The sequence below is a fragment of the Cylas formicarius genome, unplaced genomic scaffold (assembly GCF_029955315.1).
Source record: "Cylas formicarius isolate icCylForm1 unplaced genomic scaffold, icCylForm1.1 PGA_scaffold_1__22_contigs__length_36826433, whole genome shotgun sequence".
NCBI classification, from domain to species: Eukaryota; Metazoa; Arthropoda; class Insecta; order Coleoptera; family Brentidae; genus Cylas; species Cylas formicarius.
Window position 1 is genome coordinate 24623987 of NW_026844264.1, and position 15131 is coordinate 24639117.

At 33.3% G+C, this 15131-nt stretch overlaps 1 protein-coding gene across 8 annotated transcripts in view; it reads right to left on the reverse strand.

Moving 5' to 3' along the window:
- LOC132696175 (voltage-dependent L-type calcium channel subunit beta-2) overlaps window positions 1-15131 on the reverse strand; it is a 77608-nt gene that overhangs the window by 5218 nt on the left and 57259 nt on the right. For 4 of the 8 annotated variants that reach the window (XM_060660851.1, XM_060660855.1, XM_060660858.1 and 1 more), the window contains 8 exons: window positions 13442-13558; window positions 10933-11052; window positions 9803-10013; window positions 7509-7740; window positions 6440-6704; window positions 6217-6384; window positions 4032-4137; window positions 2384-2422 (listed from right to left, as the gene is read on the reverse strand). In XM_060660851.1, the coding sequence (XP_060516834.1) occupies window positions 2384-2422; window positions 4032-4137; window positions 6217-6384; window positions 6440-6704; window positions 7509-7740; window positions 9803-10013; window positions 10933-11052; window positions 13442-13558 (1258 nt within the window). Of the gene's footprint in view, window positions 1-1651; window positions 1690-2383; window positions 2423-4031; window positions 4138-6216; window positions 6385-6439; window positions 6705-7508; window positions 7741-9802; window positions 10014-10932; window positions 11053-13441; window positions 13559-15131 lie in introns of all 8 variants that reach the window. The other 4 variants (XM_060660852.1, XM_060660859.1, XM_060660857.1 and 1 more) reach the window with 3 other exon arrangements.

Consider the following 15131-nt stretch of genomic DNA (forward strand, 5'->3'; position numbering starts at 1 on the left):
GAAATTCAATTAATTCTTTAAACTTCCAAAAGTATTTACTTAGCTGTTTAATTTTACTCAAAATTATTCTCAATGTATAAAAATGAAAACTCGTTAAACCAAAATTCAAATTAAAATCAGAAATTCAAAATTCAGACTAAAACTTACTACAAAAATTCTGGAAGATTGAACATTTATTAATAAAATATTAACCATTTTATTCGCTACTATTTCTGTTTGTAATTTAGACGTACCATAATTATTTTGTATACATATTGTAATTAGGACAAGTAGAAAAAGTGGATTTTCTAATCATTTATAACGTGGTAGCAGCAAACAACTGATAAATTCTTCAACTTCTGTTCAACACATCTGTGTTAAATATAATTTTCATGTTAATTTTGAGAATATTCTACAAGTATTCTACGTAAAATATCGTTTTTGATAAGGGAAGGCCGATTTCAAAGTAAAATTGTAAAAATCTTCCTTCCAAGAGTTCAGTGAAATTTAAGTAAGGCAATGTGGTTACCAAAAAGTAGTTAACATTTCAATTCAACTCAAAAGAGCACGTGGCCTTTATACCGCACCAGCTGAGTTAGCATCAACAGCAGATTATACAAACCAATTGTAGACGCAGTATTTGGTTTATATTAACTAACCAAAAGGTTCAGTTTTTGCAATGAAATAAAGGACAATTTTTTTCCGAAATTTTTATTTTTGAAGAGAAATATCTAAAGACGCTAAGAGAATACTATTGGAATAAAAATTCATTTCTACCAGTAAAGTATTCGTTTGTTTTAGTTAGAACGACATTTTAATGGACTTCAAGGAAAAAATTAATATTTTTGGAGTAATCTTCAAAAATCATATTGCAGTCGAAATGCCATAATTAAGCAGAAATATTAAAACAGAATATTCAGAGACCCTTTGATTGCATCAGATCGATAAATATATATAAACATCAAATCACGAATAAGTGGTTTTACAGAAATGTGATTTCTTCTGTGCGAAAAATTCATCCAGGATATCGATTTTCACATTACAAGGAACAACATTTCAACAATTTCAAGCGAGACGCTGAACAGCCGCGTACTGATCTTATATTTCCTGAAAAATCGATCTTCCACAGAAAAATTAATATTCACTAAAATTTATTGAAATTCACATTCCTAAATGTTTACACATTTTTAAACCATAACGTTAGAAATATTATAGAACTTTGCATACCTTGAGGATTTATAAGATTGGATGTAAATAAAAATGACAAACAGCACAACAATTTTGTAAATCTAATTAAGTTGAAAAATATGGCGATTACAAGTGGAATTTATCTTCCTTGTAGCACAAGAATCGATATCCTGGCTATTTCGAAGCCAAGCTAACCTATGGAGGAACCTATAGGAAATGAAACGTAATTTGTGTCGTAGATTGCTAGCTCAACGGCGGTTGTTATTCTCGCAAACAAATGAAACTTACGAAAACCTTTAGCTCAAGCAAATAAATCAGTTGAACCCGCGCGCCAAATTTTGCCGGGACTCGGTGCTATGTCTGCTGTTTGTTGTCGTTTAGCGGCAAATAAAGCGTTGTAGTAGCGCACCAGCGAAGCGATTCGAAAAATAAAACAAGAAAAGAAGAAAAATTAAATCAAAAACCGTGCATGTAAAAACTCAACCTCTTAAATCGGAATGGGTGTCATTGATCCGGTAAAATCTGAAAAATTCCAATATATAATAAAAAGTTCAGAAAGAAACAAACTAAATCGGTTTAAATTGTTTATTGTTTGGACCCCTTCAAGTACATCACTCTCTTCTAACTCGATACACGAAATTTCATAAATATAAAATACCGAATAAAGTTATTAAATCTACAGGTGCACTAATATAGGAAATTGGTCAAAAAAGTTGGCTTTAAACTCGAAGAATTATTTCGCAGATAATACGGCCAGTGTTAATTTGTAATGAGAAAACAGCTCCGACATAAATAGAATATTTATGTTACTTTCTTGTCTAAAATAATGCTGCAAGTTTCAAGCCCCAAATCAGTTCGATCTAAAATTTACTGCCTCAAAAGTAAAAAAAAACAATAATGTAAACAAAGCCATTACGCTGCGTAAGCTGGCTCAAAAACACGGACGTATGCGGAATCGAAAAATAATGGTGTTGCCAAACAATTATTTACACTATCTTAAAACTCTACCGTATCGCTTATAAACAACTAAATGCTCAATGCAGTAAAAATACATTCTAAGCGGTTTCGAAATTATATGTTCTTAAAACGATGCAAACGAATCGAGTAGTGTCAAAATGACAAACATGCAGTGACTTTTATAAAAACGAAAGTGATTCTAGAGAGTCTACAGAGTCCCAACTTTGCAATCCTATATATCTAACACCTGCGTGACTACCTCTAGAATCATGGGGGTATCCGTATACGTCATGGTGGGCTGGAAATAAACATAGCAGTAAATTAATGCCGTAGGCCAGCATTTTAATTGAAACAGGCGAATTACCTTTGCCGAGAGGAGAGAAACTATTAAACTAAAAAAACTACTTAATGACTCTAAATAATTAATTAGAATAAAAAAGTCTTTCCCAAAAGAAAATAGAGCAATCGGCAAAATAAAAAAAACCTAGTGGAAGATACATGACGGAAGAAAATGGTATGCCCGAATCTATCAATCGGAAATTCCTAGATGAATATTTTTAAGGTATAGGAATGATTAGTTTCAACTGGAAATGCAAATCTCCAAATATTGTGCCTACTTAGTTATAAAATTTGAATAATTCATCCTTTATTTATTTTTACGGTTGTTATTTCAGAACTATCAAAAAGCACATTGACAAGCAGAAACGTTACCAAAGGAGACTAGACAAATCCTTCATGTTTATGTAGCCAAAGCATAGATCCGATTATAAAAGCACATTAATACTATTATCACATTTCATATTTCTATTTTATATCAAATTTTTTGGCCTAATGTTTTTACTATGCGCAATACCAAGCATTGATATTAAAATTTATTACTGTTTTCTCTCTATAAATATATCCGATCTCTATTATTGTAAAAATATATCAGGAAAATATATCAGGATTCGGTGAGCCGCCAGGCAGCAGGCATAATTAAGGACTATATGCACATTAGTATATTGTAAGAGTGTAAGAGCCGAAATAAATAAGAGCTAAAAGTTCAGATTTTGACGAAATATATATATATATATATATATATATATATATATATATATATATATATATATATATATATATATATATATATATATATATATATATATATATATATATATATATCAAATGTAATATTAACAAACTAGCTGCTACTATATATACCGAAAAATGACAATAAAACCTTAATTGATGTTATGAGAATTTAAGTTTAATAATAGAAGTATATTTAAATCTAATTGATCGTTAAGCAATACATGTGAATGTCTCATTTTGTTAATCTCCATGGCTTCCAATAAATTTAATTTTCTACTTTTTGTAGCTGTATGTAAAATATCAAAATTGTCGTCAAAAATGTGTTTTGCTGTGTTTAAGTGTGTAGCATAATTAGAATCTAGACTATTGTTTTTAAACGCTCTTTTATGTTCGTTAATGCGTTTCTCTTTGTCCAATATAAATTTTAGGACATGATCCGCATTTTAACCTGTAGACAGCTGATTTGTGAGATTTTGGACACATTTTTGACGATAATTTTGATATTTCAGTTCAATTTCCTACGGTACGTATTGCTCCAGAAAACCAACGACACAATATTTAAGAAAATTGAATTCCAAAAACGCAGAGACTGCTAAATGACAAAGGTTAAAAAATTCGATATCCCATTAAATTATTGAACCACTTCGGTAACTATTAAGCAATGTGTGTAATAATGAGAACCTTTCACATGAGTAACAATAAAGTACGACATTTAAAAATAATGATAAGACTCTCCTCGTATTTGAACTTAAAAAAATCTAATTTTAATGGCTGGTACTGCAACTGGTAACACATGTATAGTAAAATAAAGGATGAGAAAAAAAACAGTAAATTACCTGGCAAAGTGGGTCGGCCTTGATCACCGCTGGGCGAAGCTTGGGGTGACGATCCTATTGGTCTTGGTATGTTGGGAACATCTGGATGGGTTGCTCGCCAATAAGCCTAACCCAAATTTAATGTCCGTTTACAAAATATTTTTTAATTAATTTTTAAGGCTGTACTTAACGATATGGAAGCAATAGACATACTGATTAAAAAACTTGACTATTTTGCACCCCGCTGAAACTATCAATCGTAGGAGAGGGCTTAGGAAAATATAAGAATTTATTTTCTCAAGGGATTGCGTTAAAATAAAGCTAACAAACCAAGAAATGGGTTCGCCTGAACCAAGGAAGCCAAAAATGAGACAAGAAGAAAGTGTAATGACAGTAAAGAGAGAAGGAAGGAGTGATACGGAGGTTACAAAGAAGCTAACACAGGAAATGGACATCAGAAAAATAGGAGTCAACAAAATTAGAAAAACTGAAATGTGCGACATCTTGGTAAATATACGAGGAAGCAAAAGTACTACGACAGAAAATAAAAACAAAAATAAAACGATCTTTGGTCACAACGAGAAAGACGGAAACAGCGATAATATATATAATGGGTATGGACCAAACCGTAAAAAAAAAGGAAGTGAAATATGCGATCGAAAGAAAAGTATAATTGCCAGTGACGTAAATGCAAAATCACAACAGTGGGTTCCCCAACTATAAACGAAAGTGATCAATAATGGACTGAGCTATTAGCAGCTTCAAACCTTGCAGTTCACAACACATGCGAAAGCAGTACCTTTTTGAGGGGAAGTACGCATGAACTATTGTAAACTGGAAGGTACTAGAGAAAAAAAACTTAACTAAATATAAGCATACATACTATGAGATGAAAAAGGGGAAAGTACCTGCGAGGGGGAAACAAAAAAAAATATAAGACGCAGTAGGAAATCGAAGGCCCAGCTAGAGTAAAAGTGGTCCCATACTGCTGGAAGTACTGCACAAGTACCAGAAGACAACTTACTAGAATACTGAAAGCGACAGTGTGAGGAAAGAAAACGCTAAGCGAAAACATCAAGAAAAAAGAAAGGAACTCGCAAGACTGATAAGAGAGTCCAGTACAGAGCATTGGGATAACTTATATGGGGTATAAGACTGCAATAAAAGGTTTAAAAAACCTAACCCCCTCAAAAAAATGAGAGTAGCTTTAACTCGAATAAAAATAGGAAGGGCTCCCGGACTGGATAGAATACCACCCGAAGCAGAGTTTTCCCATGGAATGGAACATTGTGAAAGTCATACTAATACCGAAACAATCAAAACCCGGAACTCCAAGTGCCTTCGGGCCACTCTGTCTAGTTGTCGCAGACTATATGAAGAAATGATAAAGGAGACTGGAAGAAGAAATTGCAGAAAAAGAGGGAATAACGAAACGCCAATACGGGTTTACAAAGAGGCGATCAACAATACATGCAATATAGAAAATTAAAGAAACAACAGAGAAGCGAAAAAAAAAACTGGAATGCCTTAGTAACACTGGATGTCCGCAAAGCTTTTAACTCAGTTAACTGGAATTTGATACTGCAAAAACTAAGAACGTGAAAGATATCGAAATATCTCTTCAATATCATTGAGGAATACCACAAGGACAGACACATACAGGTTTCTAAACAGGAAACACTTGAAATTAAACCAGAGTACTACAGGGATCCATACCAGGACCGACACTTTGGAATATCTTGTATAATGACGTATTTAAAATTACATTATAAGGACGAAAAAAGACCAAAACACCAAAAGAGAGTATTAAATATCTGGGAATCTATTTTGACAAGCACGGTTATTTTGGCGAACATGTTAGCAGGGTCTGAGGACAGACTTGGTAAATTGATACGACTTATGAGAAATATAGGAGGGCCTTCTAGTGGAAAGGGTGTGGTACTGTGTGGGGTGGTGCATTCAAAAGTAAAAAGGAACTATACACCCATGGACACCATGAATTCAACGTAGGGTCAAACGCTTTGGAAGTGAGGTAAACGAAGTTTGCACGAACCGTAATGACATTGATACACCAGAGCACACAGTATCCGTCTGCAATATCTTGAAAAATACTATACTGGAGACGGTGGATTCGTGGCAATGAAATTAAAGTTAGAGAATGACACAAATTTCAACTTGATAAATTACAATTTTATAAAAAACTCACCTCCAAGTATTCCGCTATATGTTCGCAAGCGTCTTCGAGTTGGTTCTCGTCTAATATGACGTCGAACATTTCCGGCGGACACTGGGCAAGTTTTTCCGCGGCGACCATTTGTACGTTGAGGTGCCGCGTCTGACTTTTCCCTCGAGATTTAATTAACCTTTGCAAAACCTAAAATCATGCGTTTAGGTCGCACGGTAAATATCAACGGCGAAGTCCTTTTTACCTTAGGACTAGATATTTTAAGGTACACGATACACGGTGCCAACGAGGTTTTCGCGAGCTGCGAAGGATGGTTTATGGTATCACAATCTAGCACGACCAGTTGCATCGTCGTCGCTAGTTCGAATATCCGCTCGATCTCGGCCTGAACCTCCGAAAGACACGACGACCTTGTCGCTGATCGTTCCATGATCGCTCTCTTCGACGGGTTGTTTAGCAGCGATCGCTTTGCCAGCGAAATGTCTGCCATTACCCGCGTTATAATTATTCTGAAACAAATTTAATTGGATTGTATCCATCCACCAATTAGCCACCAGCAGTCAGTTAAATGCCTATCTATTTTAAATAGACAAGACGCTAATTCTTCTACCGGATTTATGGTGGCTTTTAATATATGTATGTTTTAATAAAATGAATGGATGAAATTTCAACGTTACATATTTTTACAATGGCAATAGCAAATTATTTTATATCTAATGGATACCTGTAAATTCTTAATAATTACGAGCTCAACATTCCAAATTGGGAATTTGGATAGAGGACTTTAGTTATTACTTAATTTTTGCTGGTATATTTGGCATATTTGATACGTGAGATTCGCAAATCTGTGATTGGGTAGAACTACATAAAACCCATTTAATCGTTTAAAAGAATGGCCAGGTAACTAGTTCAAGATTCCCGACTCTAACAAGTTAGAGTTAATTACTATAAGAAGGGACCAGAAATTCATTGGTATAATATATCCCAGACCCTATCTACATTTACAGGAAAGTTATCTATCTGACCACTTTCAAATATCTCACAGCCATGTTTTTTGTCAGGTTTCTCAAAGCAATTCTACTCTAACAGTAAAAACTGTAACCTCTAGTCCTCTGCGCAGAAATGCAACAAATTGATAAAAACAAATTGCCATAGGGAGTCGCGCATTTAGGTATTTAGTCAACAAAAATTATAAATATAATTGTGTTGTACTGCAATAATACTGCAACATATCACAAATTGTTTTCATCATTCATCATTCATTGTGTCTCGCGCGTGTTATGATGCCATTGATTTCCGGGTGTCATCCTTACCTTCCTTCGAAGCGATGCTTTAAAAAATCAAATAAGGCTTTTTGCATCATATCCGTAACCTCGTAGCCCTTAAGCGAAGGTCCTACTAAAACTACGGGACGCATTGACGGTACTACGTCGTACGGCGCGGTGGCTTCTTGTTTTTTGAAGAATGGTTTTTTCTTCTCCTTGGCGGGTGGGGTTGTAAGGGATTTGCCTGACCGCGGATTACCCATCGAATCCGATTCATCGCCTTGAAAAGCCACACAAGTCGATAAGTTATTAATATGCAACAAAATACTCAAAACAACACTGATAACTACCGGAGGGACCAATACAATTTGTCTAAAAGCTTTTGATGAAATGCTACTTACTTAATCTATTCAAATGATGATTTAATTAAATTTTAATTTAGAAAACGATCCTTAAAATAAAAGATGCTTTCTAGGGTTTTGATCTCCACCAAAACTCAATTTTATGATTTCTCATGATAGTGAGATACAAAACAATTAAATTGATAATCATCAAGTTTTTTTGTAGGAACTGTAAGTTACATGCATATGCAGTAATAATTTAACACATTTTTTTGGTTAATTAAAAATCACACACATCTTTTTTTGAGAGCTGTTGGATAGCCTATAGGTGAAGCTTGAGAATGAAATGAGAAAATTTGATATTAATATATTAATAATATTACTTTAGAAGTTATTATACGGCAACAGCCGTTGATTCAGCGGAAATATAGTATAGATGCGGAACATTGAATTAACCTTTTCTTTATCAAAATTTTCTACAAACAAACATTGTCAAGCGTCACTGTGATTGATGTATGCAATCCAGAAAACAACAAGTAAGATAAACCACAACTAAAATACAATGTCTCCAAGATGCGCAGCAAAGCCATTGCGGAAATGATAAAAGCTACGGGGTCAATTAAACTAAAAATGCACATTTATATTTCCCACCATACCTAATTAAATTAAAATTTTCATAATACCTACCCTACTTTGTAAGTTACTTTTGAAAATAGTTTCATTAAAATTCATGGTCATTTTTTGGCTAATGATTTTTTTTTGGTTGTATTCAAAATATAACACAACCAAACACAATTTAAATATAATGCATTTTCCATAATTACAAAGCAAACCAGTAATACAATTCAATACCAAGTAATAATTAAAAAAAAAGTTTAGAAAAGGACAATCACAAAAAGTTTCATTGGTTAAGATGGTAAAAGTGGCTATCCAAATGAAGAATTATTGGAAAACGCGTTTGCCAAAATAAGCTGGAAAAGAATTTGGGCTCTTTTCTGACATTTTTGAAAGACATAGTTGTTACGTAACTATTATGCGTTCTGATCTTGCAATGACTCTATCCTGGACACAATGTACGTAGACAACTTCACAATAAATTCCAACTACGTATTTCAAAGCACATTGAAAATAATAATTTCAGAAAATTTCAATTTGATTCCTGTCGTCCAGATTAAAATCAATCATTTCGTTGCTACATTTACCAATACAGTGAAGACGCCCCTTTTCCATGTACTATGATTTACGCAGTGATAACTAAAGAAGTGCAAATATAGTGCGAAGAGATAATTTAAAGGAATTATAGGACTAAACAAAATAATTCACTAAAACAAGAGAAATACTGCTGGGACGGACGATCAAGAACTAGTAGGTTATCTATAACTAGTTTGGAGGAGGACACGGTTGAAAAAAAAATACATGATGCAAAAATTTTCAATTTTGGTTGCCACATCATTGAATTAAATTAAAAGTGCTCCTTTCTAGTAAAAAGGTGGAATATACTTTTACTTCACACTAAATATGGAACAAAAAATTGTTGTTTACAATTATTATATTTAGTTGACCCCTAACAATATGAAAAGAGTAACATTTTGATGATCAGATCAGTTTAGATCCTTGTTTTTATCTGCACCTTATTCAGTTTTCATCTAGACTTCATTATTAACAATTAATTGATAACCAATGATAATCATATATGTGTACTAGAATAGACATATTAAATATGTGCCCTTTTTTGTGAAAAAGTATTAATTAAGTGTTTCTTACATAGCCTTAGTTAAAAAATAAAGAGCTTCACATTTTATAATAAATTGTATTCTTTTATAGAAAGAAGCACTCTTAATACCCAGCGTATATACAAACCTGATTTGGCAAAAATAAAAAACATTGATTAATAATAGATAACATTGAGAGTGCCACGACATCAAAATCATTCCATCGCATCCACGGATATCAATAAAAAATAATTAAAAATTTCCGAAAATCGATTTGGATGGGACATACCAGGCGTGGGAGGAGTGCTACCTCTGGAAGCATCGTTACCCGCAGCACCGATGTTTGAACTAGAGCTGGTCTTGCTCGAGTACAACTTGGTCGTCCTCGTCGACACTTGCTGCTGTCGCAGATTCTCTAGCTTCACTGGAGACGGAATGAAACCTATATCACAGCCTTCCTTTACTAACCTACCGATCCACCAGTTGTTATCGTACTTTTCCTGAAACGAGATCAACATCGTGGTACATGCAAAATGACGTGCTCTTTCGAAATGTTAAATAAAAAATGCAGGTCTGTAGTTAAAAAATTAAGTTGATGATGGGCACACAAAACCGAAAAGTCAAACTTGATACTTAATAATGTCAACTTGTAGGGGAGAAAAAGTGTCATTTGTTTTCAAAAATTGTTTTAATTAAAACCAGGAAAAAATTTAAAAAAACAAAAATTGATGATTTTCGGTTTTTCCAAATATCTCTGGAACTAATCTGAATTTTCGACATTATGAAACGGTTTTAAATGAAGCATCAAAATGCCTCTATTTAACCGACGACGAATCTCTTACGGTTTACGGGATCCCAATAGTCCCGCGAAACAGCGGAATTCCAGTTTTTCAAAATATTTTCAAAAATACTTCACGACTTTTAATCCCAATCAGTTTAAATACTTTCTATCTGGGGACGCAGCTCTAACTTTCGGCGTAATTTCAACTTAGTAGCTCGAAATTTTAGATACTAACTGGACTCGCCGAGCGATAGAACGAAAGAAAATTTGAAATTTCAAAAGTTTAATAGTTGGCCGACTTCAAAAAATGACACAAAAAAAAATGTATTTTCGATCACTTGGACATTACTGTACTCAGGGTTTATTGGGAAGTGTAGACGCTTTCGCGAAAGCCGATTTCATTCTTTTCACGATAGAAACAAAGTAAATAAATCGATCTCAAACCTTTCTAAGGACTGACAAACAATTTTTTACGATTATTGTCCAGAATTCTGTAAAACTGGGTTGAAACTCGCTTGATTATATATTATCAGAAAGACGCGTAACACAGAGTAGGAAAACCTAGGCAACATTGTGTTGAATTTACGCTTTTATGTTTGCGTCTCCGTGCGCATATAAAATTCAGTCAACTAACTAACCTTAATATGTAAAAAGTCTCGAACGTCGAAAGAGATTGCGTATCCATGGACCGGCGAATCATCATCCAGCGTTCCGTCATACGTCACGTTCGTTCTAACTGCGAATGCTACCGACTTTGCCTGAAAACAATTACAATTTCAACATTATGGAACGGATGCAAAATTATTAGTTTCGGTTTAATAAAACAATTTTAAAATTACTTCTTTAAAGTTTTTGAGTTTGAGTTTAGTTTTAAGTTTGGCGTCCTGTTTCCGCAACAAGAAAGATAAACAAATCATGGTAATTATTTTAGTAGTTCATTATGTAAATTAGTGAGCTTTTGAACCTTCAAATTTTTCTTACACATTTACTTGAAGATTTTGTAGTTCCGACCATATGCCAAAGTTGGGTTATTTCCGGTCATAGTTGTCCGGTTGGGCGGGATAAGGTTACGAAAAAACAGCCTTTTATATTTTTTGGACCGAACAAAACATGATCCGGCACCAGGGTGGGGTCCAGATTTACCAGTTCCATCATAGTATAGACATTTATTATTAAGCTCCGCGTATTGCTTTGAGCGTCATCTCAATCAGATGTATGCAACCGTAATTACAAATATTTCCGAAAATTTGGATGAGAATGACGGTTCTTACAAAAATAAAACTTCAATATTTTTACTGTAAATTCCACGACGTTTAATTTAAAAAGTTTAAAAAACTTTCATGATGAATCGTTTAATTTGATAATCGCAGAATCTGTGAATTTTATATTTATATCTTTCGATATAAATTATAATAACATAAAGGTGTCAAATTATAACCAGACACTCTGTACATGTGTCAATATACACTGTGCTTATTAAGAACTGATATTACGATAAGCAAAAGATTATAATAAAAATAACATGATCAGTTCTTTAACAATTGAGCCGTTAAAAGAAAAAGTGGTATACATCATTTTTGAGTTATACCAGCTGGCTTTCTGGTTTCTACAGAGGTTTCTAATACCATTTGTCTCTGCGCTCTACTCCTAGGACCTTTTTTTTAGTGTCACCCATATGTCACTTACTGGTTATTAACGGTTTATGTTGCACGCACTATTGCTCTGTTTGGTTGACATTAACTTAAAAGGTTAGGTTGATTATGTTTTTCCTTATTTTCTAAAAAAAAATTCCTTATCGCAACTGACAATGTAATTGTAAGACGCAGAAGCCCACTTGAATCACAACCAACAAAGTTCCGTGCACACCTCATTTTAATTTAGAAAACAATGGACATGTTTGACGTTGATTTTATTCAAATCATATTGAATTTTGTAAAATTTTTCCTCGCTAGGGTCCTAATATGCTGTGTGTGGCTAAAATCTACCGGAAACATCCGTTCGCAATCGAACCCGCGGCCAAAGTACCGAAAACGCCCAAAGTAGCGGCTTAACGCAACAAAGATCTTAAAGTAATACTTTACACAGCCTTGATCATTGCATAATTGGTTATTTTAATCTAGGTGGAAAAAAACATTAAAACAAATACTGGACGAAAATTAAATTGCTTCAGAAATGATTAGAGATTAGAGAAAATAAAGTGTGGTACAATAAATAAGTCCCCTTGATACATATATGCAAATTTCATTAAAAATTGTGGTTCACTTAATAATGCCTCTTGATACATAGTACATGCGGGCCAGATTTCATTAAAATATCTAAAATGGTATTACAAATATTAAAAAAATATTTTTTATTTTTGGAAACTTTACGACCCTGTATTTCAAAAGTTCACATGAAGTTTTCTTTTTGAAATGGATCCAAAAACCGCCCCCTAAATTATTGACATTCAATTAGAAAACACCCTGTATAACATATAAAGGAAACACACTAGAAAAATGAAAAATGTCCAAAACTAGCTAAAACTGATACGGCTGCCGTTCTCGTAAATCTCATATATTTCACGAATTTTTGCCAAATACCAAATTAACTGCCGCATTCAGAAGTTGTATAGCAAGGTGAAGAATCTAATTGACATTGATCTATATCGGCGTATTTAATGAAGCGTTGGAAAAAAAGTTATTTTTAAAGAATTTTCGCATAATCTATTTGCGAATGCTAGGAACCAAAACCTCGAAATATTTAACAGCAGTTACGTGTAGGTATTGTAAACAGGCGCATCCGCATTCTAGTATTTTTAGATTTCGCTAATGTTTGGTTTTTCTCGAAACGCAAGAATGTGTTTCGTCTGAGAATATCGATATCGAAGCTTTTAATGGTGGTGCGGAACGATAAAATGACAAACTTTTGCGTTCAGCGTCATTCATATGAGTGACAAAGAAAAAACCGAAAACTCTTGGCAATGGTTCGAACTTTTTGCCATTTAGTGAATATGTTAAACTGAAACGGTCAATAATTAAAATGAATGAGAATGTTTGTTGTAAACAAAATCGGCTTGGGCAATTATTTCAAAGCACTAAATGCCAAAAGATAATTGGCGTTTCTGCATAAGTAGAAAAATTTAATAAAATAAACAGCAACGAGAATTACCCTGGCTTTTTCCAGCTGACTGAGGGCCGCCCTCTCTTTCTCCCTTCGAAGGGTTTCTTTTTCCTCGTCGAGCGACAGGTCCGATGATGGCTGAGAATAATTTGAATCAGCAGAGCCCTGTAACAAAATATTAAATATTTACGAGAACAACTTTCTTAATAAGGAAAATACTGGCGTTTAGGTTAAGTTTAAAGAAAATAATCTCATCTTAAACTTACTTATTTACCAGTTTTAATTAGCGTTATGAAATTATGTGTATGGGATTCATCATTATTTGCGTTTCCTTTCGTATCAATTGTAATTTGTACAATTCCACATTTATGTATAAAAATATTATATTATATATTGTTATTGTTATTCAAAACGAGTCGTTCTTATAATAAACGATAGCTTTCAAGGAGAAAAAATATAAATAAAATTATTGCATGTTGAGCAAAGGCAAAGAAAATAGTATTTGAATTTTCAAATAAAATGAGTATAATAAATGGGTACAAAATCCATTTAGCAAGACGTCGACACACATCACACATCTTTGTTCCCATTAAAACACACATTTGGGTCTGTGTGTCTCTCTGATCGAGTTTGGCTTAGTGTTAAAAGCGGATATCTACAAATAACCTTCATTTCCTCCGAACTTATCGTTACAGTGAAAGAATTTGATTTTTCGCATTCAACTAAAAAGAACATTCGCTTTATAAAAAGAAATTGATGAAATTTTACATTATAAAAAGTAGATAAATTAAATGCAACCTATTTCCACACAAAAATATAAGAAATGCTTTCTAGAACATATTTTTTGTCTAGCTCTTCTGCTAAAGTCTTCGTCTTCAAAAATCGCAATAAAGAGATTGGCTTTCATTTAGGTGCTGTTCCAACTCTTTTGAGGATGTCATGGGTATCAGACATCTTGTAATATAAGGTTTCATGACTCGTTAGAATATAATTTTATGGCATTTGCAAAATTTTCACGGCATATTTGTCTTTTATTTATGTTCTTATGTTTCTAGTCTATTCCTAAGTCTTCTTCTGATGATCCATGACATCTTTCTTCTACTGCACGTACCGTTGGTAATAAATATATTCAAGAATCATATTTTATTTATTAAACCTGTTTACTTTTCTCGAACTTTTTTAATACATCTAAATTAACTGTGTGACCATGGTTTCCTTTTCATAATGGGTTTGGTCACGATATCTTTGACTGCAGATAAATGTGCTTAAAACGCACGTAGCCAAAGTTTGTTAAATCATAAAATTATTATAATATATAGCGTTTAAATTGAAGCATTCATCAAAATATACTGCCTGCTTTCCCAGACAATATCCGTTTGATAGTTTGTTGTTGTTGTGGTTTCATGAACAAGAATGATAATACGACTATATTACAAGTTGCCGGTTTTCTCAACCTCCTAACAGTTTTTTCAGAAATTCTATCCATGGTAATCTTAATAAAGAACATAACGTTGAAAATCTAGAACTAAGTAGTTCCTACTTAACATTAAGAGCAAATTTAAAATAAAAAAAATTCCATGTATCTATTTCTTTTGATAAAGACACGGTGTTGTCGAAACAATTATCATGTAAAAATATATAACTTCGTGAAAATCTGAACTTTTAGTTGTTACTTATTTTTCTATTTCTTAGAGTTTATGCTTAGCTTCAAAGGCAATAGATTTAGTAACCTAGGTTC